Below are 26834 nucleotides of genomic sequence, written 5' to 3' on the forward strand. Positions count from 1 at the left end.
GGTTACTGTGGTGGGGGAACGAGCGAACACATGTACGGTTGAGTAAAAAATAATAATAATAGGGAAATTCGCTGGTCCCTTATTCAGATCGAGTAGGGTATACACGCGTAAAGTCAGATGGGTACGCTGTGCGTAATGCTTGAGTACCAGTGATCCGGTACAGTAATGGCTGCTCACTGCTGATGTTCGGAACTGAAGTGTTGATGACTGAAAACAGCTTTCGTACGTGGGAGTTTCTTCTTAAATATGGCTAGCCACAACGGCGAAATCGTAAGTTTGAAACTTTTCTTAGTTCTGCCATCTGTGTTTTTGTTAAGGACGAGAAGACTATAAACGGAAGTGCGGCTTTACCCCCTTTTCACTTTCTCAAATCTTTGGTCGAGAATTTTGATCACACCATTTTGGGCAAAATAAGATTGTCATCCTATCACATCCCAGCCGAGGCGGCAATGATGGGGAAATAGTATAAATGTAAGCTCATTTTTAAAATGCATATACTTAGTTGCTCTCTTTTTTTGGCTTATTTTGGTGTTCTGAGTAGTAGTTCTGAGCAAGGTTGCAGCTGAGCTCTGGTCTGGGGGAGTAAAATAAGGTTTTGATTTTTGACATCATCAGCCACACACTTTATTTTATTTTTTACTCAATCTTGACTTCATGACAGATTGATCACATCACACCATGGTCATGGAGGATTTCCTTTCTCCATGATCACACAAACTACCTACTGACTACACTTACCAGTCAGTGTCTACATATACAGTATGTAGTTGTGATAACGTAACCCTCCTCCCTTCGCCGTAGGGAGGAGGAGGGAATACGTTATCGCAACCATATCTTCTTCTTCTTCTTCCTTGTAAAGTGCAGCCTTCAAATGGTTGAAGATGTACGCACTGCGTGTGAGCGCATGTGTTGACTTAGGCAACAGGAATTTTTGTCAGGTGCAGATAGAATTATGTACAGGTGCGAGTAAAAAGCTGCAGATGAGGTTTACTTCAGCCGGGGGTCCCTTAACGCCAGTACCTGTACTGTGTATTGTATCGCAATACACAGTACAGGTACAGCAGCAGTGTACACTTGTTAGTGAAGACTAGTAATATATTAGCCCAGGTTGAATTGGAGTGATACACTAGTTGCTGTTGTTATGACAGTCAGTGTATACTATCAATCATTTGATCGTCATCATGATCATGTTTTTGACACTGACTCATGAGTGATGTTGACTCATCATCAGATTCAGGGACTCATCAGATTCAGCATTCAGAGTGTACGGGTCCTACCACTTGTCCTCAACTCACCGTCAACTTGCTTGGTGCCATCAACTCGCCGTCAACTCCTCATAAATTTAAAATCCACAAAAGAGGCATAGAACTGTTAATTATAGCAAAAAGACAATTTTCATTAGTTTTAGGTTACATTTTGGTAAGTTTTATTTCATATTTAATTGCTTTTTTACTCAAGAAAAAATTATCACGAAGCAGCAAAACCGTCGGTTGCCACATGATTTTTCACATGCTTGTACAACATGGACAACAGAGGGCGCTTTTCTGAATATGGAATAGTCTTCGGCCCAAGACATCAATTATCGGTACTGTAAAGTGTATGGCTTTGTGTAAATTGATCGCTGACGTCTTGGGTCAAGACTAATTCATACCTGCCATCTGCAGTGTAGTGGTTGAGTTGTCGGCGAGTTGACAGCACAAGTGAGTTGACGGCAAGTAGTAGGACTGGAGTGTACTGTACCTAAAATCGGGTTCTCCATTAATTGTATTGTTGGTTCAGATTCGCAGGCAGGAATAAATTTTTACAATATATTTGATAAATAAATAAAAATACCAGTTGATCGTCCGGATTTTTCCAAAATGAGGAGGATGAGGGCCTTTTTATTTTTTATTTTGTGTTTTTTTGCCAAGATGGCTGCTTAGTATTTCAAATTCAACAGGCCACCAATTCTTTAGTTTTTAACAACTTATTTTATATCGATTTGTTGCATGAGGACCCAGGTATAACAGGGTCGGATTATTACACAAAAAAGATTTGCTAATTAGGCATTCACTAATTTTGTTCGAGAGCATCACGTTAGATTCGGTATAGGTCAGTCCTTAAAAAAAAAAAATTGTTATACAAAAATCTAAAGAAAAAAAAAAGATGCGGGCGGGGAAGATGAACTGGTATTTTTTATTTATTTGGCCTTTTAAACACAGGATCAGCTCAATGTGGACACATGACTCAGGAGCCATCTTGTCAACAAACGCTGTACGTATAGACAATTCCACAATGCAAACTATGATTTGCACACTGTGCAATGAAAATACAGTGTGTAGGCCCTAATGCAAAAGTCTGCTACAGTACAACTCAAGATGAGTACAATTTTATAGGGGCCTAACCGTCCAAAACCCACATACATTACATAAAGCAAGCAAGGCGTATTATGGAAGCGAAATCATGATTCGTACATACCTTGTATAGGAATAGGCAACTTTGAGTGTCCTCTTGAAAGCAAGCCAAAAATCTTGTATTTTTTAATGTGGAGAAAACAATATACATGTACAAGTACATGTACATGGGTGAAAATGTTCACTGAAGTTCATCTTTAGATCTTGTGACCCACAAGGTCAATTTCAAGGTCAAAGTAGAGGTCAAACGGTTATAATAAATAATAATAATAATAATATGAAACATTTATATAGCGCTCTACGGAGAACAGAGCGCTTTACATGAGACTATGACAACAAAACAAAAGAAAAACAAACAAACTAGGATGGGTGGGGAAAAAGAAATGTCTTGAGGAGGCTTTTGAATACAGGCAACGAGATCGCCTCTCTCAGACCCGCGGGGAGCTCATTCCATAGGCGAGGGGCAGCTATGGAGAATGAGCTATCCCCAGCTTTCCGTCTAGTTCTAGGAACGGAAAGCCGGGTCTGATCAGCTGATGAGCGGAGTCGTTGCCTGTATTCATCAGCAGTATTGGAGTTTTGGGAATGAACAAGTTCAACCAGATATGATGGAGATTGGGTGTGGAGGATTTTGTATACTATGTGAAAATTTTGAAGTTGATACGTTCTTTAACAGGGAGCCAATGCAGCGATGCAATCAGGCCGGCAGAAGGCTGGTCACGGCCACACGCAAATACTAGCCGAGCGGCCTTGTTTTGTAGACGCTGGAGTCGAGCGAGGTCATTTTCGCGGGCACCTACCAAAAGAGAGTTGGCATAGTCAAGACGGGACAAGACCAGACTTCTGACGGCATGATGGCAAGCGCTTTGTGTAATAAACCGGCGAATACGCCATAGATTACGTATGTGGAAATTAACAGTTTTACATACAGAGCTAATGTGATGAGACATATTCAGAGAACAATCAAGCGAGACTCCTAGGTTCTTAACAGATGTGGAAGCAGGAATTGTAAAGTCGGCCAATATTAGTTCAAGATTAGGGAGAGTGGATAAAACATGACTGTTCGCAAAAACAATAAACTCCGTCTTTCCCTGGTTCAGCTGAAGCATGTTTTGAGCCATCCATTTGTTGATGGCAAGCACACATGATGATAATTTGCTGAGTACACGCTGACGATCACCTTCAGACTTAGGGTCAAACTCAGCATAAAGCTGAATATCATCAGCGTATTCATGAAATGAGATACCATGTTGACGAATGATCTCGCCAATGGGATTGGTGTACAAAATGAAAGCCAACGGACCTACTATGGACCCCTGAGGTATGGAATAGGTAAAGATATGATGTCAAACCTCAACATGTTCCTACAAAACATGTTCCTACAAAAAAAAGTAGTGACAGATTTGGAAAGCTTATAAATAATGCAACATTTCCAAAGACACCAATTTCAGCCAATTTGACCAAAATTGCATTGACCTGGAATGACCCCATTACCAAAACAACCCTGGGGAAGGGTTACAACAATAATTATTTAAAATTTACCGATGTCAGTTTACATCATGACGGAGGAGTTAGCAAAAGCCTCAATGTAAGCATTTAAACAAATTATAATCAGTTCTGTTTGCAAATTATCAAATAAACCACAAGGGAAACTGACTTAAAGTTGTAAATTTTATTTTAAACGTTGTAGGTAAAATGTGTAGTTTTAATGAGGGGACTTGAGTTTTAATCCAAATGTGAAGGGAGATTGTTGTTCAGTACAGTACACACTTAAATCAATGGTTTTTTTATTGAACCTTTTTGAGAATAAATTCATATACTGTGGTCACTGCCATGTGTTTGGGAATTGTGGAAATGAAAACAGTTTATTTTAGAAGTTCCTTCAAGGGTGTACGTGCATGCATGACATCGTTACTTCAATGTACAGTTAGTTGGTTTGGATTGCGAGCTTTTAAAGATGATCAAAGTTTCGTATTTCACTTGCTTTCCTGTCGATTGTTTCCTGTTTGTTACCTGGAGCATTTTCCCGGCGGGAAATGTCATAGTTTGAGCACTTTCACTAGACATTGTTTGTTCATCAATTGATTAGAATAATTCTAGTTAAAGAGGACTTTTAGCAGGGAAAAAACAACGACGAAAAGTAGCTTTATGTTTCAAGTATCTGTAACTTTACATTGAAGTGGAGATCAGATCAGAGTACCATTAACAAAGCGTAAAAAGAACTGATAGGTGCCGGAAACAAAGACCAAATAATGGAATAGAATTGTTGGAGCTATTGGCAAGGTGAAACAAGTAAAAATTGAGTTGTGCTTTAGAGATTTGATTTGATTTTTATATATTTTCTTATGCAAGTCACCTGACACACAAGGCCTGAAGGCCACTTCAAGGTGTGGGCTACAATTATTTTTTCCAGAGGCTGTTGCCACCTACTTCTAGGGCTGAAACAGGGTTACCCCTTTTACAGTCCATACGAATGTAGGCTTGGGTATCATCAATTCGAAGCCTGGCCGGTAGAGCAGAAAGCACTACCTTCCCAATTTTATATAGCAAGTGTCACGACCGGGATCCGAACCCACACCCTGCTGATCAAACACCAGAGCTTGAACCCGGTGCTCTTAAACGCTCGGCCATGACACTGCCAGAAAGTGTTGTGTTGATGAAAAATAAGAGCGTGGAATAAATTGGCCACAATCAATCAATCAATCAATCGTTAGATTTATAAGGCGCTAATCCAACAGTCGTTGCTCATAGCACTGTACAGTAGGCTCTTGAAAAAAGATGAGATTTAAGTAAATTTTTGAAATTTGCTAATGAAGAACAATTTGCGTCCTACTCATACATTGACACTTTCTATAACATACAGCAGGCCTGATACGAAGGCAACGAAGGCAGTTGCCTCCGTGTCCCCTGGTCATTGACTTGGTGCCCTTGAAATGTTCCAGTACAAATTTGCAATTTCATCATAGGGTGCCCTTTACCAAGAAGAAAATGTCTTGGTGCTCTTGCCCTTTCAAAAACGAAGCATCTAGGCCTGATACAGTGTGAACCTTAGTTTTAAAGCAAAATCATGATTGGTTTTTGTATGAACATGAAAGCAAAGTGAAGACATCCTCGCTCTATGGAAACACTTTGCTCCTCGGTTTCAATGGGTAGACACACCCATCTGGAAATAGACAGCTATTTTTGAATGATGATAACTGCAGGACAAATTACATTAAATTTGTGGCTATTTTAAATTGGGAATATTAAGCTAGCCCCAGCAAGTAAGGATGAGTCATGAAATTACTAATGTGTTTGGGGAAAGCCGTGAAGAAGGAAAAGTGTACCCCGTTAGGTTACTTGTTTCCACAGGGAGACCTAGTGCACATCTACCGTGCACTGTTTTACTGGGTGTACACAGGTAACGTTTTTTGAACATGAGTCGACATGCAGGGCCCAATTTCATGGCTCTGCTTACCATAAACAAATAATCGACCTCCAATGTGCACTATATGCAGATCATTAAAGATGCTACGTCAGATTTTTGGCTCCTAACATTCAAAAAATTTTTTGAGTGAATGGTATATTTCAAAGAGTATCACCCGCTCTAACGAAAAAAAGTTTAACTTTTACTTTTAATGGTCAGGAACCATGACAAAAATTTAAAACGTTTCTTATAAAACACATAAGAATTGGTCACGTGATATATTGTCGGGGTCCCGACAAAAACTAATTTTGAGCACTTTATTTCACTGCTACTAATAATTGGCGGATTTTTTTCGAGCAATGGCTCAAATGAAAGCTTGTAACTTTCTCGACCCTCATCAAAATACCTATTGAATTTTAAACCAAAATTTGTGGGTAGAATCGGCCAAAAATCTGACATAATACATGTACATGTAGTATCTCCTACATGTGTAGAATCCTTTTAATAATGATGGCAATGACAGTGCCTTACATTAGTATTGGCCTTCAATTACAAATGTATGCCCCTTAATCTGAAAAACCCCACTCTATGCGTAAACATTCTGATGAATAATTTGATAAAAAGTCAAAATTCCACGCCTACACATACGTATAAGTATAGTTTACCTACAAGTTGTTAATGTTGTTGGCAGAGGGCAGACCGAGTTCAATAAAATCGGAAACAATTCATCCACAGTACAAGAATACTAAAGATCAGTTTCTGAAATCAGAGCAGGTGAAACAGCTGTACAATGTACAATGTACATGGGCCATGCAGGGAGGGAGAGAGACACAGCTCTACAACCCTACAGTTCTACTGTACATGTGATGTTCATGACTCATGAATGATGACACTTAACATAATTTTGTTTTCCTGAAATATCTGCGATATTGAAGTGGCGGGGATCATACATGATGGGCAGTCTTCATGTTGGGCATTATTTATCCTGAATCTTATGGGACGTTGGTGTACACACTACACTGAAAGACTGTAGAATGTTGGTGGAGGAGCATTTTTGCTCCTGATGTCAACACAGTTGTCAAGAGTGGCTGGTTGTAAATGCCAGGTATCTCTGTGCAAAATTTAATGTCTGTATTTGGCGTAATATCTCTGGTTTTATATGGAAGAATGTAGGCCTATTGCAAGTCTAAAGTTCCTCTTTTCTTCTTGTATGGAAACAAAGATGAAGAAATTGTCAATTAGGTCACAATTTCTAAGAATTAAGTGTTTGCTCTGGATCAAACTTGTTTTAATGAGGTTTAGGTTAATGGCACTTGGACACTGACTCAGGATAACGATGGATCGGATGCCTGCCACAATTGTTTCCACTTTTCCCTCTACGAGGATGTGTGAGATTTTAATGTGCCATCGGCCAGGGCTTTGTGGGGGTGTTGTGGCCAGCGTTGTAGCCACGGTGGGCGGCGGTGGGCGGGCCCGCCCAGCACTGACAATTTCCGCCCGGCACTTCAGCTGAAAAATAGACTGCCACCCACCACAAAATTTCCCCCAAAATTAATAAAAAAGTAAAAGTTCTACTGATATTGATCACATTGCAAGACTAAAATGTCATGTTTTTTCGTGTTTTGTCATTTCAAATGCAGTTTGTAATTTTTTTGAGCCAGAATTACGAGCAATAAAAATCTCAAACGTGTTTTCCCACGTAACTTGCGCCTCTTGCCATCTTGTGAAGTTTTCTTCGTGAAATGTGCCCTGACGTTTTTATTGAACGAACTATGGTACAGTGTAGAAGGCGTACCGTCTAGATATACAGGCTGACAGCAGTGCTGGTACCGTGCACATGTACACGATGTATGTGTGTACATGTGGTGTACACCAGCGCGCGCTGTGGTAGACCCTAGAGTGCACTACAAGTCTAGTCGTGAGGTTTTCGCGGGGATTTCACGCATTCCATGTACACACAAACAGTATCGCCACACAACAACAGTACAAGGGCTGTGTAAAGTCTAGTGTGCGAGTTCGCGTGTCCCGGATGTAGGCATGTAAACACGTTCGCTTCGTCCATACGTGTGACAGCGCGCTCTGTGTAAATTTTTAGATGGCCTCGCAATGTACGGTAAGCTGGACGACTTTTTTGGAAAACGGGAAAAGATTGGAAGATGATATAAAAGTATCTCGTACAGCTTCAGTTAGTGCTGAGAATGAAACTGTACCTGAGACTATCGAGACAGTTACTCCACCTTCAAAGTTCAAGTTCAACTTCATCGCGGCGGGATTACAACAAGCAAACAGCAGAAACTATTTCAAAAACAGTCTGTCCACAACAAATGCATCAGAATTATTTTGTATTAACACATTTACAATTTTTTTTTGTAATAACAATTGTCATTATACTTAAAAATTGTGATTCTTGAATCTTACATAATGTGCATTTGGCACGATTGGAATGTTAATATTTAGCCCTGAAAACTATCCTTACAACAAAGTATGTGCGCACTGCTCGCAATTCCTGACCAAGTTTAAAATCAGCTGCGCCCACCACTAAAAATGTCCTAGCTACAACACTGGTTGTGGCCGAGTGTTTCAGAGCACCGTTCAAGTTCTAGTGGTTCATTGTGATGTAGGTTCGAATCCTGGTCGTGACACGTCCTTGAGCAAGACAAGACACCTTACCTTGCTTCTCTCCAACCAGGGGTACATGTAAATGGGTACCTGTGAGGGCAGAGATGGTTTATGTGAATGATTCTAGGAGTGCGGTAACTCCCAACACCGGCTGTATGCTCCCCAGAGAGCTGAGATGGTTTAAGGAATGATTTAAGGCCCACTGACCAGGGGTAACAGTGTCAGAAGTGCTTTAAGATACCTTCGGGTTTGATTAAGTGCTTTATAAAATTTGAATATTATTATTTATTAAATGTATAGCCTAGGGACGGCTGAAACACGCTGAAGAACGAGGGCTTTTATTTGAGTTTCTTGACGGAGAACTGTGTAAAGTCCAGTTTCAAACACCACAATTTTTGTTTGTCGTTACCTCGTTTAGCAACAATGTATTCCACAAATAAATTGTTCTGATTGATTCTGTTCTGATACTGTACCAGGAAGGGGAGATGGGGAATGTTTTGGAATTTAGCTGTTGAACTGGTAAAGGGGGAAATATGCAATTATGTTTCTGATGAAAGTGCTGTTGATAAAAAATATTTTAAAAAGTATTTTACTATGTAGATCAATTCAATAAAATGTGTCAAGATAGTGAAGAGCCATGTCAGGTGGCCCTCTCTGCTAGATTTATGACTGTAACTGAAACAGGTTTAGAACAGTTACTCTGTGGCCTAGTTCTATTTACTGTGTAGTGTGTATGTGTGTGGGGGTGGAGTGTGTGTTTATAATGCTTGTGTAGTCTGGCATTCTTGGCATGTCTAGACTACTGCCTCCTGGTGAGATGGGGGACAGATAAGGTCACCCCTTGGCCCTCCATGCTGAAGTTTGGTGGAGGAGGCCCTCTCTTGACTCATTTGGTTGCAATACAGAATGTACAGTAGTCAACAGATTTAGGCCATGTCGAAACGGTGACTTCGGCTACAGCTACAGCTAGATCAGCGCGTCTGCCAGTGTTAAAGAATAGGCAGATGCGCGTGATCTAGCCATAGCTGTAGCCGAAGTTGCCATTTCGGACATGGCCTTACATACTTCACGGAGGCAACCAAGGTGATTGCTTCCTTGCCCCCTGGTCATTGCCTGCCTTTGTGCCCTTGAAATGCTTCAGTAGAAATTTACAATTTCTTCTAAGTCGTATAGGGTACCCTTTATCAAGGAGAAAACGCCTTGGTGCCCACGCCCTTCAAACAATGAAGCATACAGGCCTGAAATTGTGTAGTACACAGTGTAACATTGATAGTGAAATTATCATCCCCATGATCAATGTAACCTGAAACCCCAAACCAAAGCCGAGAGAAAAAACCCCACACCTGTTCATGTACAAATGAAGTGAAGCTTTGAAGACAATTGCTTGAGTGTAATGTTATGTACACGCATATTGTACATGATGTACAAAATGTATGTCTGCTGCCCCCAAGAGTCTAGTAGTATTCCATTGATTGGTCAACAATGTAGTCGGGTTACAATTTACCGCATTATCGAATGACTGGGTTGTTTTGGGATGTAAGCCTACATGTGGAACGCCGTTTTTTCAATTATTGACTGCAAGAAAAAGCTGTTTAAATGTGCATAATTATTAGGCTGTCATTTGATCCCTAAGATGAGGGGGGGGGGGTACACGTTTGGAAGCCGTTATTGATCCTTTTTTGTGTACTTAACTTTCACTTTCAGGAGTCTATAATTAGAAGAATTAATTGTTGTACAATATACACAGTAGCTACGATGTATAATACATACATGTAGTGCATAGTACTGCCTGACATAGTACATTGTACATAGTATTACTGTAGGCCTTCATGCAGTAAACGCGCATGTGTAGCCTACATGTTTGGCCCATAACAACTTAGTGTGTGTACATTTTTATGTATGCACAAAATTGGGTAGAAATTGTTTATTTTATGGTGTCATATTGCACACTACAATGTACACAGCACTTGCAATTATACTTGTGACGAAGTTTGCTGAATTTGTACCTTTCAAATTTAAGTCAAAACGCATGTAGTACATGCACTTTAAAGGTGAGGTTTATCTCCATTGTGTAATGAATCAATAATTACAATGCAAACAAAAGTTAATGGTCTGACATTTCGACCTTAGCGGAGTCTTTCTCAAGAAAGGTCAGTTTGGAAGGGCTGACCCCTTGCAAAATGTTTGTGCAAATTTAGGCACAAAATTACCTACAGTGTATTATAGCCTACAGGTACATGTATCATGTAATTGTTCATCACGTAATAGCTAGTGTTATGTATTGTTCAGTGCCAGAGTTTTATTGTCTCTGTGTTATAATAAATAACTAAAGTTTGGTAAGCTTCAACGTCAGTACTGTAGTAAGTGTTCTTTTTCGATCTCCTGTGACCTTTTTCATGAAAAGGGGTCAATTTATATTTGGGGACATCTTCACTGTGGTGTTGTGTGGCTTACTGAGAGATATTGTCATGTGGATGAAAGAGGTGTTGGATGTTCGTGTTGACCTTTTGTGTATCACATCTCTATGAAGGATGTTTGGGGGGGGGGGGGTGGGGGCGGCGACGACTTTCAGACAGGTCCTGTGTTGCATTGTTAGGGTAAGGTTACGCTGTAATCATCACGCCTGATACTTCATGGAGGCAACAAAGGCGATTGCCTCCATCGCATGCCCCCGGTTATTGCCTTGGTGCCCTTGAAATGCTCCAGTAGAAATTTACACTTTCCTCGTCTGTAGGGTGCTCTTCACCAAGGAGAAAATGCCTTGGTGTCCTTGCCCTTTCAAAATCAAAGCAGACAGGCCTGTAATTATTTGGGTTGCCCTTCTTCAAGATGCATATGATTGTCTGACCACTTAATCTCCATGTCACAGCTCAGTTTTATTGGAAGTTTCATTACAATAAACTACGTTAGTAAAGGGAGATCTGTTTATCAACACAATGCACTAATGTGTCCTATTGTATCATAATGTCAACGCAGAATATTGTCTCCGTCTTGTGGTCAGAAATATTAATGGATCTAGCCAATCTTTGTGCCTAATGGGGAGATGGCAAAATATCCTCTTTTGTTTCAACAAGAAACGTTCAAAGCCAGGAAAAGCCATTGAAATCTCCTAAGCTGGGAGAGCATTGATTTAAAATGTCTGGAGGCGTTACTTTGATCTTTAGTTTATAGGGTGTATAAATAGTCTGTCAATATATAAAAATAAAAATTTGGGATGAGTGGGCGGATCAAAAATCACAAAAGATCAAAATGTGTAATTGTTGATGATTGCGAATCGACGTCTATCGAGGTCTTTTGCGGCGTATCTCGGGATTTCTGAAAACAAGTCTGACCACATCCTCCTAATCTTGGATCACTTTCATGACTTTATCAATTGAGCATGTTGAGAAGTAAGAAGATTCATTTACTTCAGGCCTGAAGCCTTTTATTAGGCATCTGAAAGCACACATGTGTGCAACGAGGGTGTGTTTTCTTTCATAATTAGCTTGCAAGTCTCCAAATTTTCTCAGGTTTGCTATTTTATGCATTTGTTGCATTTGTTGTGAGAACCCTGGTCTTTGACTATTACCAAAGTTTCCAAGCGCTTTGACTATTACCAAAGGTGCCTTTTTTTTTCTTTTTTTTCAATCAAGCCCAGGCTTGTTTCCAATCACTAAACAAATAAAATAAAACATACAAATTTGTAGGCCTATTATTTTTCTTAATAGCCATTTTCCAACATTGTACCAGATTGTAAAACAGAAATTAAGCATTCCCTTTTCCTTAAAACGTTGTCATTCCTAATATTACATACAATGTACATCTCAAAACTTATCTTATGTCACAGGTTTTCAATGACTAATTTTGTTGTGTCTGTTTTTCTTTGTGTTGTGTTTTGTTTTTTTCGTTTTGTTTTTGGTTTTACTTCGCCTTGAACACCCAGCAGGGTGGATACGTATGTGCGCATTACAAGTCTTATTATTATTATTAATATTTTTATTATTATTATTATAATTATACTACATAATTTATAAGCTAAATATTGTATTTCATCCCTTTGTTTTATCAACTCTAGCATCCAATAAAACTTGTTCAAAATAAAAAAATGAATTAATTAACTTTTAATTGAAATAAATAGTGTATAGTTTGCTTCATTTTTCTAACCCAAATGAAACGTAAACAAAACTGCCCAATTTACCGGTCCAGCTGTCTACCAAACAGTTGGTCTCCGATGATTTAATGCCTTGGACCCGAATGGCCTTCGCTCAATCCAGTATTTAATTTTAATGACAGTGTTTACCTCAGTCAAAGCACTTCTGAGCCATTAGGCTCACGTACACGTGCATAATTTGCCTGTTTATGGAGGTACTGAACAAGTAATGTAGACCTTCCATGTACACGATCATCAACATTTAAGTTTATCTGGGGTCATTCATCTAGTGTTTTAACTAAAAAAAATTACTGTTCTTACCTAGGGTAAAACAATTTAATAAACAAAAATGCAGTTTGCCTTTTAACTATTAGGAAATTAATCCATTTTGTAGATGAAATTTAACAAATAGGCTATATCAGATTATGTTTGTTATGCATCACACAATACAAACAACATAAATTACATGTGTGTACATGTAGATGATGTACAGTGCTTTGGATTTTGGAGACTTATGTAAGTTATGCCTTTTCTTTATGCTGTGATCGTGGACCTTGTTGAATTTCCAGATTTATTTCTTCGGTTTTAAAGATTTTTTTAAAGCTGCCTGTTTGTTTTACAGGATTTTTGTTTGGGGTACATCGTTTAAGAATTTTTTTATTTTATTTTATATTTTTTTAGTTTAGATGATGGAAGCACAGGATGTGTAACTTGTGTAATGTGTAGGTGTTTGATCATTTTGTACAATATATACCATGTACATTTAGGCCCTACGTTGGTTCATACCCTAAGATGTGTCTATTTTTATAATAGCCTTATTTTTAATTGAATCAAGAACAAAAAAAACCCCTGAAAAAACAGAAACCCTTCGCTAGATTCCATTGAGTTGATTGATCAGCAGCAAACAACACAATTGTTTTTAATGATTTCAACTGAAAGCCCCTAGGGCTCATTGGACTGCGGAGAGGAGGAGCGAAAAACAAAACAAAACAACAACAGATCGCGCCATCTGTCCCGCATAACAGCATAAATCAAAAACATGCCCAGTATGTGATCTGATGAGGAGCACTGCACCAAGCACTCACTGCATGGATCCTTGACCAATTGCAACAGAACACACATGTTGTGATACCATAAACATGGTGATCAGCAGCTGCTGGCGAACACACACACACACACACGCCTGCCTGCCTCACCTCCACAACCGAGCTTCCCCCACAGGAATAGTGGATCCTCCCAATCAGATTTGTGGGGTACCTTTTGCTGTAAACAAGTTATATTCAGCTTTATGATTTGCACCTAACATGCCTGTCATCTCAAACTGCCTCAGCAACGGAGCTGCATTTTCGACACCGCTGGCCAACGTTTTGTCTTCTGTGAACCCAGCAGTAATTAGTAGTAATAACTGGCTTCGATAAGAAACTACTTTGATTAAATAGACAAAGGAAAAAAAGGAAACACTTCGACAGGGAGTTTTTCCCAGAGACCTTAGAGAAAGGATCGAGCGGAGAGGGGGAAGGAGAAAAAAACGTGAAGGGTTGGAGCAGTTGAGGGCTTCAGATGAGCCCCAGTGGTACCCCGCCAAGTCACGTCGTTGTGGTAGAGCCGGCCCGTGCCAAGCTGGGCTGTACCCTGACCAGCTGTTTGTGTGGTCACTCAGAGGTAAACAACAGTCGGAACAACAAAAACAGACTCTCTGGGAGGCTGAACAGGATGCTGACTATAGCATTTAGGAGGTGGACCAGTAAAACAAAGAAGGTAGGCCAAAGCCAAGCGGGCAAACAAATGGAGGTAGAAATAGAACCAAACCAACTGGCCCAATGTAGACGTCAATCCCTTTTGTTTAGGTTCAATGTTTAATTGTAACCTGCATTGTAAATGGCTAGTTTTTGTAGCGTTGAAGTTTGTTCATCTGATACGAAAAAATGCAGCATCTGTTTCTAATTTAGGCATTAAAATACATGTGTGGTGTTGAATCCCAATGATACAGAACATTTTTTTTTTACACTGTAAACATGTACTTGTGTTCAAGAGAGGGAGAAAGATTGGAACTCCAAAATATGAATTGTTTGTTGTGTTGTACATTGTGTACATTTGGAAAATCTTAATTTGGAAATTAAGGTGTTTTGTTAAGGTGCATGTTGTTTTTAGGATCCATTTTGAATGTTGATTGAAATCTAAGTACACATTTTTTTTTAAGGCTAAGTCTGGTAGGCTATAGAGAGGATTTGTTTGTTTTAAATTGTCAATAGAAAAATAATAAAATTAATTGATTTACTTTTCTAAGAACCTTTTTAGGGTCCACTTTCCTTCATAAACCAAGATGAGGCTTTACAAATGTTTAGTAGTACATCATGTAATCATTAGATGAGGGTGTGAATTGTACATGTATGAGGAAAGCCTGCACTGTCATAGTCTGTTGTCAACTGTTTGTTTGCTGGCTACAGAAATAGGTCATCGTGCACTAAAATTGATGTGGACAACTTCTCATGCTCGTGTCTGGCTAAAAATATTTGATCAAATATGGCTAAACTAAATGTTATATTTCAGGGAACGGTTTTGTCCATTAATTTTGCGAAATTATTTGCAGAAATAATTTAGACTGAGCATGTTTTTCAATGCAATTTTCCAATGGAAGCTCTTTGCAAAATGAAAAATAACCTTGTCTCTTCAAAGATAAAATCCCCGGCCTGGGATGGGTATTTCTTCTTCTTGGGACCGGACAAGAGCATCTTTCATTTAAAACACAGATTATGCAGAAAGGCACAGTTTAAGATTCCCTTTGGTCATGATGTTGGCTTACTAGACAAGGCCCCACCTTCGTTTTAAATACAGATTGTACAATAAGAAAGCATGTTTAAGGTTCACCATGGTCATGATACAGTAGTTGCCTAGACATGGGCCACAGAGGTCACAGCCTCTACCTTCAGGTGATAACAAATAATTTGCTCTACTTTTCTAAAAGATAAATTGGTCATCAGCTTCAATCTGAAAGCTCTACAAAATGTTCCAGTTCATACTAGTACCATGGAAGAAGAAAATGCTAGCACCAATTGTTCTTACAGAAATACTTCTTAAATACAGTAATAGTCCGGGAGTCAGTTTCCAAAAGAGCTGAGAATCTCTGTGTATCAATCTTTATTGCTAAGCAAAGTACAATTTAGATGAGTTGCAATAGACGCCATATTTACGGGCAAATTGCATTTTGGCTCGAGGATGCGTCAAGCGTCCAGTTTCTTAACGCAGCCTCGCTGTTTACCAACCAATCGGGCAATGGGGTTTGTGAATGTGCACGTGCTGAACGCCATTATCGTGCAAAACGCATGGCTGTGTGTTCCAAATTGCCGGTAAAGATGGCTGGGTTACGTCATGTGGGAACTATCTGTAGTCACAATACAATCATCACTATGGCAATACGGGAACAACCAAGCACTTTGGATCCTGGCTGTGCGCCGTGTTCATAATGGGTTGATGTGGCTTGCAGCCAAAGGTGCCCTTACATGCCTGCTTCTGGAACACGTTGTAGCCGCTTCCTTCGCAATTCAGCTCTTAGCTGCGAGTAAGGATGATTAGCCCCCCAAATTATTAATATCAAAAACTCATCTTTATACATGTAGATTAATCTTGGACAGTATAGTGCTTGTTCGTGGAATCAGCCCCAGGCCCGATACTTCACAGGGGCAAGCAAAGAAGGCAATAGCCTCCATGCCCCTGGCTGTTGCCTTGGTGCCCCCTTAAACTGTTCCAGTACAAGGTTAGGCTACATTCCCTCACTGATGAGGTGTCATTTACGAAGGTAAACTGCCCTGCCCTTATAAAAATGAAGTAGCCTGTCAAGGAAATTAAATTTCAAGACCCCCAACAGATGACCAGTGGCGTATTTTGATTGCCACAATCTAAACCAACCCAGTGAACATTCACTCAAACAGAAATTTTTAGCAAAAGATGTTTTTTTCATGACTGAATTTTCGCAGGTGATCTGATTTGTACAGTATGGTGTGTTTATTTTTTAAACCAAAGGATGGGACTTCATGCACAGTTTTCCCAAAGTATTGATAGAAATTTATAACATGTAACTTTTCACTTATGAATGTACAGACCAACACATTGTACAAGGAACATGTTTTAAGGAATCTACGTGTACAGTATGTAATAAAATTAAAATAAATCTCCTGTGAATTATCCATCTTATGAGCGAGCGTCACACCTACATCGTATGTAAATCAGTTAACATTAGGAACAAACAGTTGTCATTTCCGTTTAGCTTGCAAAGAATGCACGTACACACAATTTCGTTGAAAAACTGTAAATAATATTTAAATCCCCTCTGACGCTTTTTTTCTTTCTTTTCCGTAATGGATGACGAATCCCCCTCACCCCGAAAACAACAACAATACAACAACCGAGCCAATTTAATTGTGGTCTCATCCATAGGTTAAATGCCAAACTAATTAAATCCCCCCAGCTCCGCTAATTCTAATTCCAGCGCTGGACAGACGGACAGACGGACAGCAGCGTGTTGTTTTTCAGTGATACACAATCCAGAAGCCTTGGGACACACCAGAGTCTTATATTGCAAGCACGGTTAAACGAATGTAATTGCAGCATGTCAATAATAAGCTCAAACGCTGGATTGCTGGGTATCTACATGGTGAGGAGACACGAGGGCAGCCGGGGGGGTAGCAAAGGGGGGGGGGCATGGGAGGTCCTTGCGCAAGCTTGTTTTTGTCATAGAGTGCCGTGAATTTGTTGTTGTTGTTGAAGATGATAGCCAATCGTGTTTTTGCTCATTGTTTCTCATATATTTGTGCATCGCTGAAATCATTTTAGCGCAGGTTTTGAGACTGTGGGGCGTGGTTGTTCTGACACGAACTGTAGTGGTACGTCATGGTCTTGTTCCAACTCACTGTTACAGAATCTATTTACAGAATTTGCAGACTTTTTTAGAATAAAAGGATGTCTGCGACTTGGCAAAACAACGCAAGGGAGAAGTGATTGAATTTAAATGATTAGTTGTCATAAATAACTCAAAAAATATTGGTTTTTGCTGATTACATGCAGTCTCACCATTTGGATCTATTTACTGTTTCTTTTTGTCAGTCATTTTACACAAAATTAGGATTATTGATGAAAGCCCAAAATTGTACGATATGATTCATTATCTAGACATTTAATTAAGTACTCTTTTGCAAATTCTGCAAAAATACAAACGTTACATGTTAGACTTACAATGTATTGTAATGTCAGCGTTGAATTTTACCACACAGCTCCTGCGGCAAACAATATGCCGCAATGCATCTTGGGAATACAAATATTAGTCGTGACTATTTGAGGCATGATTAGTTGAGTCCCTAGTCGCCCAGGCCTAGATGTACAGACAAGGAAAATGGTTTAAAGTCGTTTTTATTTGGTAAAGCGATGTGTCACAGCCCTAAGGTATGACGTTTCTCTTGGGCTATGGGCGGTTCTTTGTCTAGTGGTGACCATCAACAATTATTCCTGACGACACTCTACATGGTGGTTTTGGCTTTTTGTTTTGAAGTAGTATGAAATTGGACCCAGGTTTTGCCATATTTAAAATGGGGAAGGTTGGACTTTGGGGCGGGGGGGGGGGTTTGGCAAGGATTGGCTTTGAGGCAGTCGGCACGATAGAAATGTGGCTGACCACTGTTGAAAAACAGGATCATATTATTGAGAAGTAACAAATTTGCTTCAATTAGAGCTCTGCACAAATAGCTAAGTAGTTATTTCCCTGATTCCAAATACACCTGCCGTCACATGAAAACAAGAAAACAATGAAGTCAGCTCTTCTTCCACTGCTTCATCATTGATGAAGTGCCCCGCCATGCTGTCGTTACCTAATTCCATGTACATGTACATACTTCACCTCTGTGCTGTAAACACTTCCAGAGAAATACTGTCTTTAATCGGGCGACTGTTCAACATGTGTAGGCCACATGGAGGTTGCTCATCCTGTGTGCAGTGTACAGACACATGCACATCAAGGCCTTGAGTTTCATTCTCAGGCCAGATACAGGCAGTAAAGGCGATTGCCGCCATGCCCCCTGGTCATTGCCTTGGTGTCCTTGAAATGCTCCAGTAGAAATTCACAATCAATTTCCTCATAGGGTGCCCTTTACCAAGGAGAAAATGCCTTGGTGTCCTTGCCCTTTCCCTGGTCATTGCCTTGGTGCCCTTGAAATGCTACAGTAGAAATTCACAATCAATTTCATCATCTAGGGTGCCCTTTACCAAGGAGAAAATGCCTTGGTGTCCTTGCCCTTTCCCTGGTCATTGCCTTGGTGCCCTTAAAATGCTGCAGTAGAAATTCACAATCAATTTCATCATCTAGGGTGCCCTTTACCAAGGAGAAAATGCCTTGGTGTCCTTGCCCTTTCCCTGGTCATTGCCTTGGTGCCCTTGAAATGCTACAGTAGAAATTCACAATCAATTTCATCATCTAGGGTGCCCTTTACCAAGGAGAAAATGCCTTGGTGTCCTTGCCCTTTCCCGGGTCATTGCCTTGGTGCCCTTGAAATGCTACAGTAGAAATTCACAATCAATTTCATCATCTAGGGTGCCCTTTACCAAGGAGAAAATGCCTTGGTGTCCTTGCCCTTTCAAAAACAAAGCATACTGTAGAGGCTTGCATGATTCTTGAAAGGACACAGCAACTTTCTTCTGGTAAGGGGCACCTGTACATGTATGACTGAGGACAATGTACTTGTATGGGAACTTTGCAAAGGGCACCACAGCAAAAGCACTGGACACCACCGCATTTGCTGGGGGTTGATTCAAGGCCTTTGTGCATTTATAACATGAAACAATCTAGCAAAGAATGTGACTTACATTTTGGGTAGAAAACTTGTTTTTCTGTTGAGTTGACCCTTGGTCTGGTAGATCACATTAAGGTTTCATGCTTTTGTTCATTTCTGTAGAGGATCAGACAGGTGTACATATTGTACTAAAATAAAAAATAGAAATAGATTTATTTGGAACTCAAAGTAGTATTACTTTTGTAAATCCACCTTAATTAGGAAAGCTTGTCGAACCTGCTTATTTTAGAAAGGGCTAAATACGGTTGTGCAAAATAAATTGTATTGACTGCACGCAAATCAAACTAGTGGTTCTTAGAATGATCTGTGAAGCTTACAGAGACAAAGAAGATTTACACTGAACCTTTTTTTAGATATTAGAGCAGATAATATATACAGGTGCGTGTGTAGTGAAGATTATTATTATATTCAGACTGGTTTGTTTTTCAACTGAGACTTTGAAACCAATGTGGGTTATATATAAAGTAAACAAATAAAACATGTTTAGGTAGGGAAGAACAAAACGGGAAGAACTGCGAGTTTAAACAGTAGACCGGCTGAACATGCTCCATGCAAAACCAGGCAACTTCCTCAAACATGTCAAAACAGGGTTGATTTGCTCATCAAACAGATGAGATTAAAGAGCTTTCAACCCCCAAAAGAAACATGTTGAGTGTCCTCTCGAAGGAAAAGGGGCGTTTTTTCCTTTTCAATATATAGCCGCCCAACACATTTTTTTAAAGACAACCGGCTGCGCTATTTAAAAAAGAAATTGTTGTTGTCTGAGATCACTGAAAACGTATCATTTTCTAAGTTATTTGGCCTAGTAAGGACCTGTGTATCTCATCATATACGTGTAGAATGTTTATAAAGACATCACATTGCTTTGATGTCTTGCACACATCACATTCATGTCTTGCTTGTTTTCATGTTTAAAGCCACGTATTAACTATTTTCTTGGAAGTAGATTGTTTTGACATTGGGTGTCATGTGTATTTCCATACCTTGTTGACATAAACAGGAAACTGTGTTTTTTATCCTGGTACTTTCCGCATTAAATTTTAAAAGATCAGTACATATTGTTGTATGTAAAAGAAAAAAACATTGAGACCCCCCCCAAAAAAAAAAAATATATATATATAAAAAAATGGTGGGATCTATGCAGATCCAAACTTCCCTGTAAACACTTGTTTTTTCCCACCACTGCCCTGTCTTAATTACTGACTGACACAAGCTTCCAGGCATTGTATTCTCATGGGGCTAGAGAATGTCATCTTAATGAATTCATTCCATCCTATAAGAGGTCAAAGAGGTCGTTCACACGCCGTACTAAAGTTGGTCTAAGTCCACTTAGACCGGTTCGGGTTCAACTTTTGTGCGTGTGAACGCAAATAAAGTTAGACCGGATCGGGTTTAAACCCCAAAACTTAAACCGTCCAGCGAGGCGGTCTAAGTCTAAACCGGTTCGGGTTTATCTTTTAACACTGCGTGTGGACAGAATGACATCCGGTTTTAACTCACAACGGACGACCCATTGTGTGGTTCAATGCACACGCCCGGGACCCGGAGTGCTTGTATACGGTTTCTATTAATTTTGGTTTTTACCCATACATCGGTGTATGGGTAAAAACCAAAATTAATATTCTTTATCCCCGATGCAAATTTAACATCTATTATATACGGTTTCTGTTGCCTCTGATGCTGAAAAGCACCGAGTATTTGTATTACTTTCTTGCCGCTTACCGAGTTGGCGAAACCCTCTCGATCGGTGTATGCAGTTTAACACAGGCCCACGCCCATGATTTATTAAATTCTGAAACAAAATTATATTTTCCAAGCTTTTTTTGTTGAGTGTCCTACAATAAATTGAAACTGTTTTCCATGCATATACTACGAGCGCAGCGAAGAAGCATATTTTGTAATGCTTCTCATCACATGTACATGTAGAGCGCTGCCATCCCATAGTGATCACTCTCTGATATCCCATAGTTACCATCACCGATCCCGTGGATGTGCCTTTCTATTGCCGTCACCGTTACTAGCGTGCTGTACTTTCAATCTAGGAGAATGAACTGCAGTGGGCGCGAGGCTGTGTGTAGGGGAAATTCCCTACGCCAGCAATATCACCACGTTGTTGGGAAGTTGGGAAAATACTGCAAAGTAAATGTATTTACGTAACTTGCACGTGTGTAGTTGTGTTTATGAACGAATCGGAATAAAAATCGCGGCACCAGCTTTTGAGAGATCGCAACTTCCAATCGATTGAAGTACAAACTAAAAGTATTTATTAAATCGGAAACAGTGGTATAAAACAAAACAGAAAAATTAAACGTGTTCTGTTTCATGGAATATGGACAATATTTTGGTGAGTTTTCTCGGCGGTTTGTATCAATATTTTGTTTGTTTAAAAAAATAATTTCGAGTCGTGTTCATGTTTGTTTTAAGTGCCCATATCCTCCCAACGGTAAAACTGTTACCGCGTTCGATTGAGCCATTTGTATCCAATAATTATGCCCTGTCAGATCATCCAGGGCATGGGGCACTCAGTATCTCGGCATACTCGGTGCGTGAATCTGATGAATAAAACCGGATGTTAGAGCAACGGGGTCGCGTCTACTTTGACCTCTTAAAACCGAAGATAAACCGGATCGGGTTTAACTCTGTGCTGTCTGAACGCAATGGGTTTTTATTTTTACGACCACCCCCCGCTGCTCGTAAAAGTTAGACCGGTTCGGGTCTAAGTTAGTACGCTGTCTGAACATACCCAAAGAGACTGAACTGCTTCAGCCGAAAACAATGTGATGATGTGTTGTTGTTTTTTTATCTCTGCCCCCCCCCACCCCCCCCCCCCCCCTTAATGATTTACTGAATCCTTCCCCACTTTTTTTTGTCCTTCCTTTGGTTGATCCTTTTGGGATCAAAACAAAGGAAGTTTTTCATCAGTTTGTTTGATATGCACAGGTTATTCTCAATTAACTAATGACCCATTGCACTTAACATCTGTAAAAAACAATTGCTAGAGTGTGTAGGGGGAAGGGACAGACTGCTCATCCAGTATAATGCCATGTACCTGTGTATGTACTGTCCATTGTGTACCCCTGAGCAGATGATACTGTCGATGCATGCAGTACAATGCAACCCCTGTCTGTATGCTTTGGGCAAGGGCACCAAGACATTTTTGTTCTTGGTAAAGGGCACCCGATGAGGATATTGTAAATTTCTACTGGAGCATATCTTTCAAGGGGCACCAAGGCAATGACCAGGGGGCATGGAGGCAATCACCTTCTTGCCTCCGTGAAGGATCAGACCTGTCAACCCCTCTCTGCACAGTGCAAACAAGTCTCTATCAAACTACACCATCTTAGCCACTTACTGCCTGGGTTTTACACAATATTTTGATGCCTACTCAAGAGATTAAACCGGAATTTATTTGTGCATTTTTTTATATGAGAATATGGTTGTCACAGTGAAACCATGACACACATGTACATGTACGTAAAAAGATGTGTGCACTTTACCAGTGTGTGTTAAATACAAATATTTTGCGGGTGTTAAACATGGTTAAATGTACGATATATTATTGAATAATTTTGTGCTAAATGGAAAACAGTCTCATTGTTTCTGATGTACTTTTCTAATAATGACACAAAAGAAGTAAGCCCACCTCCCTTGTTTTTAATAAGCGATGTCCCTGTTTAATTGATGATCGGAAAAATAATATCCATGAAGAATGTTTTTCAACAAATTAGGAATCTTTTAGATATAAATATTGTTCAGCTTGAGCCGACGTTTCAGGTCTGTTTTTCTGGCAGTTGTATAATTTGACGTTTCCCTGTGTTTGCATTCCGGTAATCTTTTGAAATACTTGTTTGTGCCATATTTCTCATGACAAGTCGATGTGGGAGATTAATTTCATTGTATCCCGTGGGGGGTTAAATCGTGCCTGATTACACCTCCGGCTGATACCTGTCAGTGTCTATGTCAACTCAGGAAAAAATACTCATCCTCATTAAACATCTCTGTCTATCCCCCATCCTCTATGCACAGTCAAAAGAGCAAGCACGACAGCCAATAGGAGGGAGTGACAGCTCATCATGTGACACGTCATCGACCAATGGGCATCAGCAGCGGCAACACATCAAATCACCGGCCAGTCGGACCGTGTCGACGGGCACGACCACAAACTACAAGAGGGGTTCCACTCCTCCATCATCCTCCCCATCTCAGCCGCTGTCTTCGTCGTTACCGTCGACCAGTTCGGACTATTTGCAGAAGCGGCCCTCCGAGGTATCGTCCAGCCCAAAAGACATGAATCCGGCACAGCAGCAAGCGGAAACAACGACGTCGACGACGACGACGGCCCCCAAAAAGAAGCAGAGGGCGGACTTTAAGTTCGGCAAGATTTTGGGAGAGGGCTCATACTCCGAGGTGAGAATTCATTTTCTGGTTCCTTTGTTATTAGGGGCTGACGGTATAAAAGTTTCTATGAAATAGAAAACTTGCTGTGTATGTAAGATATCTTTGTGATCTTGAGATAACTTCCACAACTCATTGGGCAGATACATGTAATCATCCCAATCTTAGTTTCTGAACTTAATTTTTGATATACATGTATTTGTAAACTGTATACGGGCATGCATACGTGTATTGCATGTACACATAATGTGAGTGCTTGTTGGCAGGCTCAAACTGGAAGCCAAGAAGTCTATATAACACATGCTTCTTGGCTTCCGACAAACGCCCTCTTTCTGTTGAATACTCGCACCACATACATGTATGTAGTGTTGAGTTTGCGTGGTTCTACTAACAAGCTAAATAATGTATTGCACCGAGGCTAACTCTCGGCAAGTAGACAAGGGTACCAAACCATTCAGAAGCCAGACATTTAGGCCCACGTACACATAAGAAAACCCAGAATTACAAATTGTTATCGAAAACATGTGTGAATCACGTGTGACTGACTGACTGAATAGCGAAAATAACCGTCGCTGCATATTCAGCATTTCTCACGAAGATAAGCCTCAGTTCGTAGCCGTGATTTAATCTTGTTTGTTTCCCAAGAATGCTGTCGGTTATAACATACATGTACCGCCATCCGGTCATTTAAAAAAAACAAAAAAAAAACCAGATACACTTTCTGCACTATTGATACACGTACATATTGTAGGCCTAAAGTACATGCACATTCTTCATGCAACATTTTACAGCACTCATGTTTGTTTGATGATCGTAGAGAGAGGTTCTTTCTATATGGTTTAATCTTCCTTCATATACAAGTACAGGTTTTTCTGATATTCCTGGTCAGTGTTTTCAATTATGAAACGCAGTGTAATTTAATCCCACTGGCATCAAATAATTGTGTGCATGAAAACTTACTTGGTAATGAGCAATGGAGAGCTGTTGATAGTATAAAACATTGTGAGAAACGGCTCCCTCTGAAGTAACTTTTATTTTGAGAAAGAGGTAATTTCTCACTCAACTATTAAAAGACTTTAGGCCAAAGCATCTGCAAGCACACAAATTTGTGCAACAAGGTTGTTTTTTTCATTCATTATTCTCTTGCAACTTCGATGACCAATTGAGTTAAAATGTTCACAGACTTGTTATGCTCACACACCAAGTGAGAATACTGGTCTTTGACAATTACCGAAGGTGTTCCACCAGGACCAAGGCCATACAAAATATGTTTGTGATGTTCTGAAGTGACTAGTTAGTGTGCAGTGTGTTTATTTCTCCATTACTGTAAAAAAAAAAATAAAAAAAAAATTCTTTTTCAGGTTCTTTAAAAGCCAATAGAATACAAATAACAGGTATTGCAATCTACAATCAGCCGAAAAGGAACTAAAGCAACACGAGTACATTGTGGCAGCCTATACATGTACATGTAGGAATTGCCCATTAGGCAAAACTATGGTATCTATACAATGCTCAGGTGTATCCTTCCGGTAAATGCAACAACAACATTTTCATTTCGTGGAAAGAATTGATTACCAAAGTCATTGCACTTTCATAACAACAAGCACGAAGTAACTTTTTTTTTTGAGAAAGAGGTAATTTCTCACTCAAATATTAAAAGACTTTAGGCCAAAGCATCTGCAAGCACACAAATTTGTGCAACAAGGTTGGTTTTTTCATTCATTCTTCTCTTGCAACTTCGATGACCAATTGAGTTAAAATGTTCACAGACTTGTTATGCTCACACACCAAGTGAGAATACTGGTCTTTGACAATTACCGAAGGTGTTCCACCAGGACCAAGGTCATACAAAATATGTTTGTGATGTTCTGAAGTGACTAGATAGTATGCAGTGTGTTTATTTCTCCATTACTGTAAACAAAAAATAAAATAAAAATTCTTCTTCAGGTTCTTTAAAAGCCAATAGAATACAAATAACAGGTATTGCAATCTACAATCAGCCCAAAAGGAACTAAAGCAACACGAGTACATTGTGGCAGCCTATACATGTAGGAATTGCCTATTAAAGGAACACGTTGCCTTGGATCGGTCGAGTTGGTCTTTGAAAAGCGTTTGTAACCGTTTTTTATAAAATGCATATGGGTAGAAAGATGTTGTGAAAGTAGAATACAATGATCCACACAAACATGCCTCGAAATTGCGTGGTTTTCCTTTTACCTCGTCGACTAACACGTCGGCCATTTATGGGGGTCAAAATTTTGACTCCCATAAATGGCCGACCATGTTAGTTCGCACAGTAGAAGGAAAACCACGCAATTTCGAGGCAAACTTGTGTGGATCATTGTATTCTACTTTTAAAACATCTTTCCAACCATATGCATTTTATAAAAAACGGTTACAAATGCTTTTGTTTTGACCAACTCGTCCGATCCAAGGCAACGTGTTCCTTTAAGCAAAACCATGGTATCTATACAATGCTCAGGTGTATCCTTCCGGTAAATGCAACAACAACATTTTCATTTCGTGGAAAGAATTGATAACAACAAGCACGATTAACCAAATTGTGGTACAATGCACATAATGTACTGTATGTATGTACAAACATGCTTAATAGTATGATACTGGTAATGTATTTGGCCGTACCAAGAGTTTTTCATGAACAAACCAATGTCGACAGGCCTAAATGTATTGCAAAAAAGTATGGTTTTGAATTAACAGCGCATGATCATGACATGAGTATGCATTTTTTGCAATGTTCAATGTTAAAGCAATCACAATCAATGCACATTTTATAAGTGCATCAAAGTGCGAAATAGACATTAGAATTCATTCGTCCCCATACCACAAATCACTAAAAAAAAAACATGTCACCAGGATCGATATATTTGCAGGTTTGACAGTAAGTACAGTTCATGATTATTATACAACATTGATGAACGTCGTTTTACAACTTGTACAATGACATTTCCTCTTCATGATAGTACACGTAACCCATATTTACCTTTCAAACTATTGTACTTGAAATAAGAATCGATCTGTTTCAGTTCTCTTAACCG

At 39.7% G+C, this 26834-nt stretch overlaps 1 protein-coding gene across 2 annotated transcripts in view; it reads left to right on the forward strand.

Moving 5' to 3' along the window:
- Positions 1-154: 154 nt before the first annotated feature.
- Positions 155-26834, forward strand: part of LOC139943902 (3-phosphoinositide-dependent protein kinase 1-like) — a 52758-nt gene continuing 26078 nt past the window's right edge. Inside the window, exons 1-2 of one of the 2 annotated variants that reach the window (XM_071940786.1) lie at positions 155-270; positions 23410-23790. In XM_071940786.1, coding sequence (XP_071796887.1) covers positions 247-270; positions 23410-23790 — 405 coding nt within the window. In that variant the 5' untranslated portion in view covers positions 155-246. Of the gene's footprint in view, positions 271-13749; positions 14306-23409; positions 23791-26834 lie in introns of those variants that run through there. The other variant, XM_071940785.1, reaches the window with a different exon arrangement.

The sequence above is a fragment of the Asterias amurensis genome, chromosome 11 (genome assembly GCF_032118995.1).
Source record: "Asterias amurensis chromosome 11, ASM3211899v1".
In the NCBI taxonomy this organism is placed as follows: Eukaryota; Metazoa; Echinodermata; class Asteroidea; order Forcipulatida; family Asteriidae; genus Asterias; species Asterias amurensis.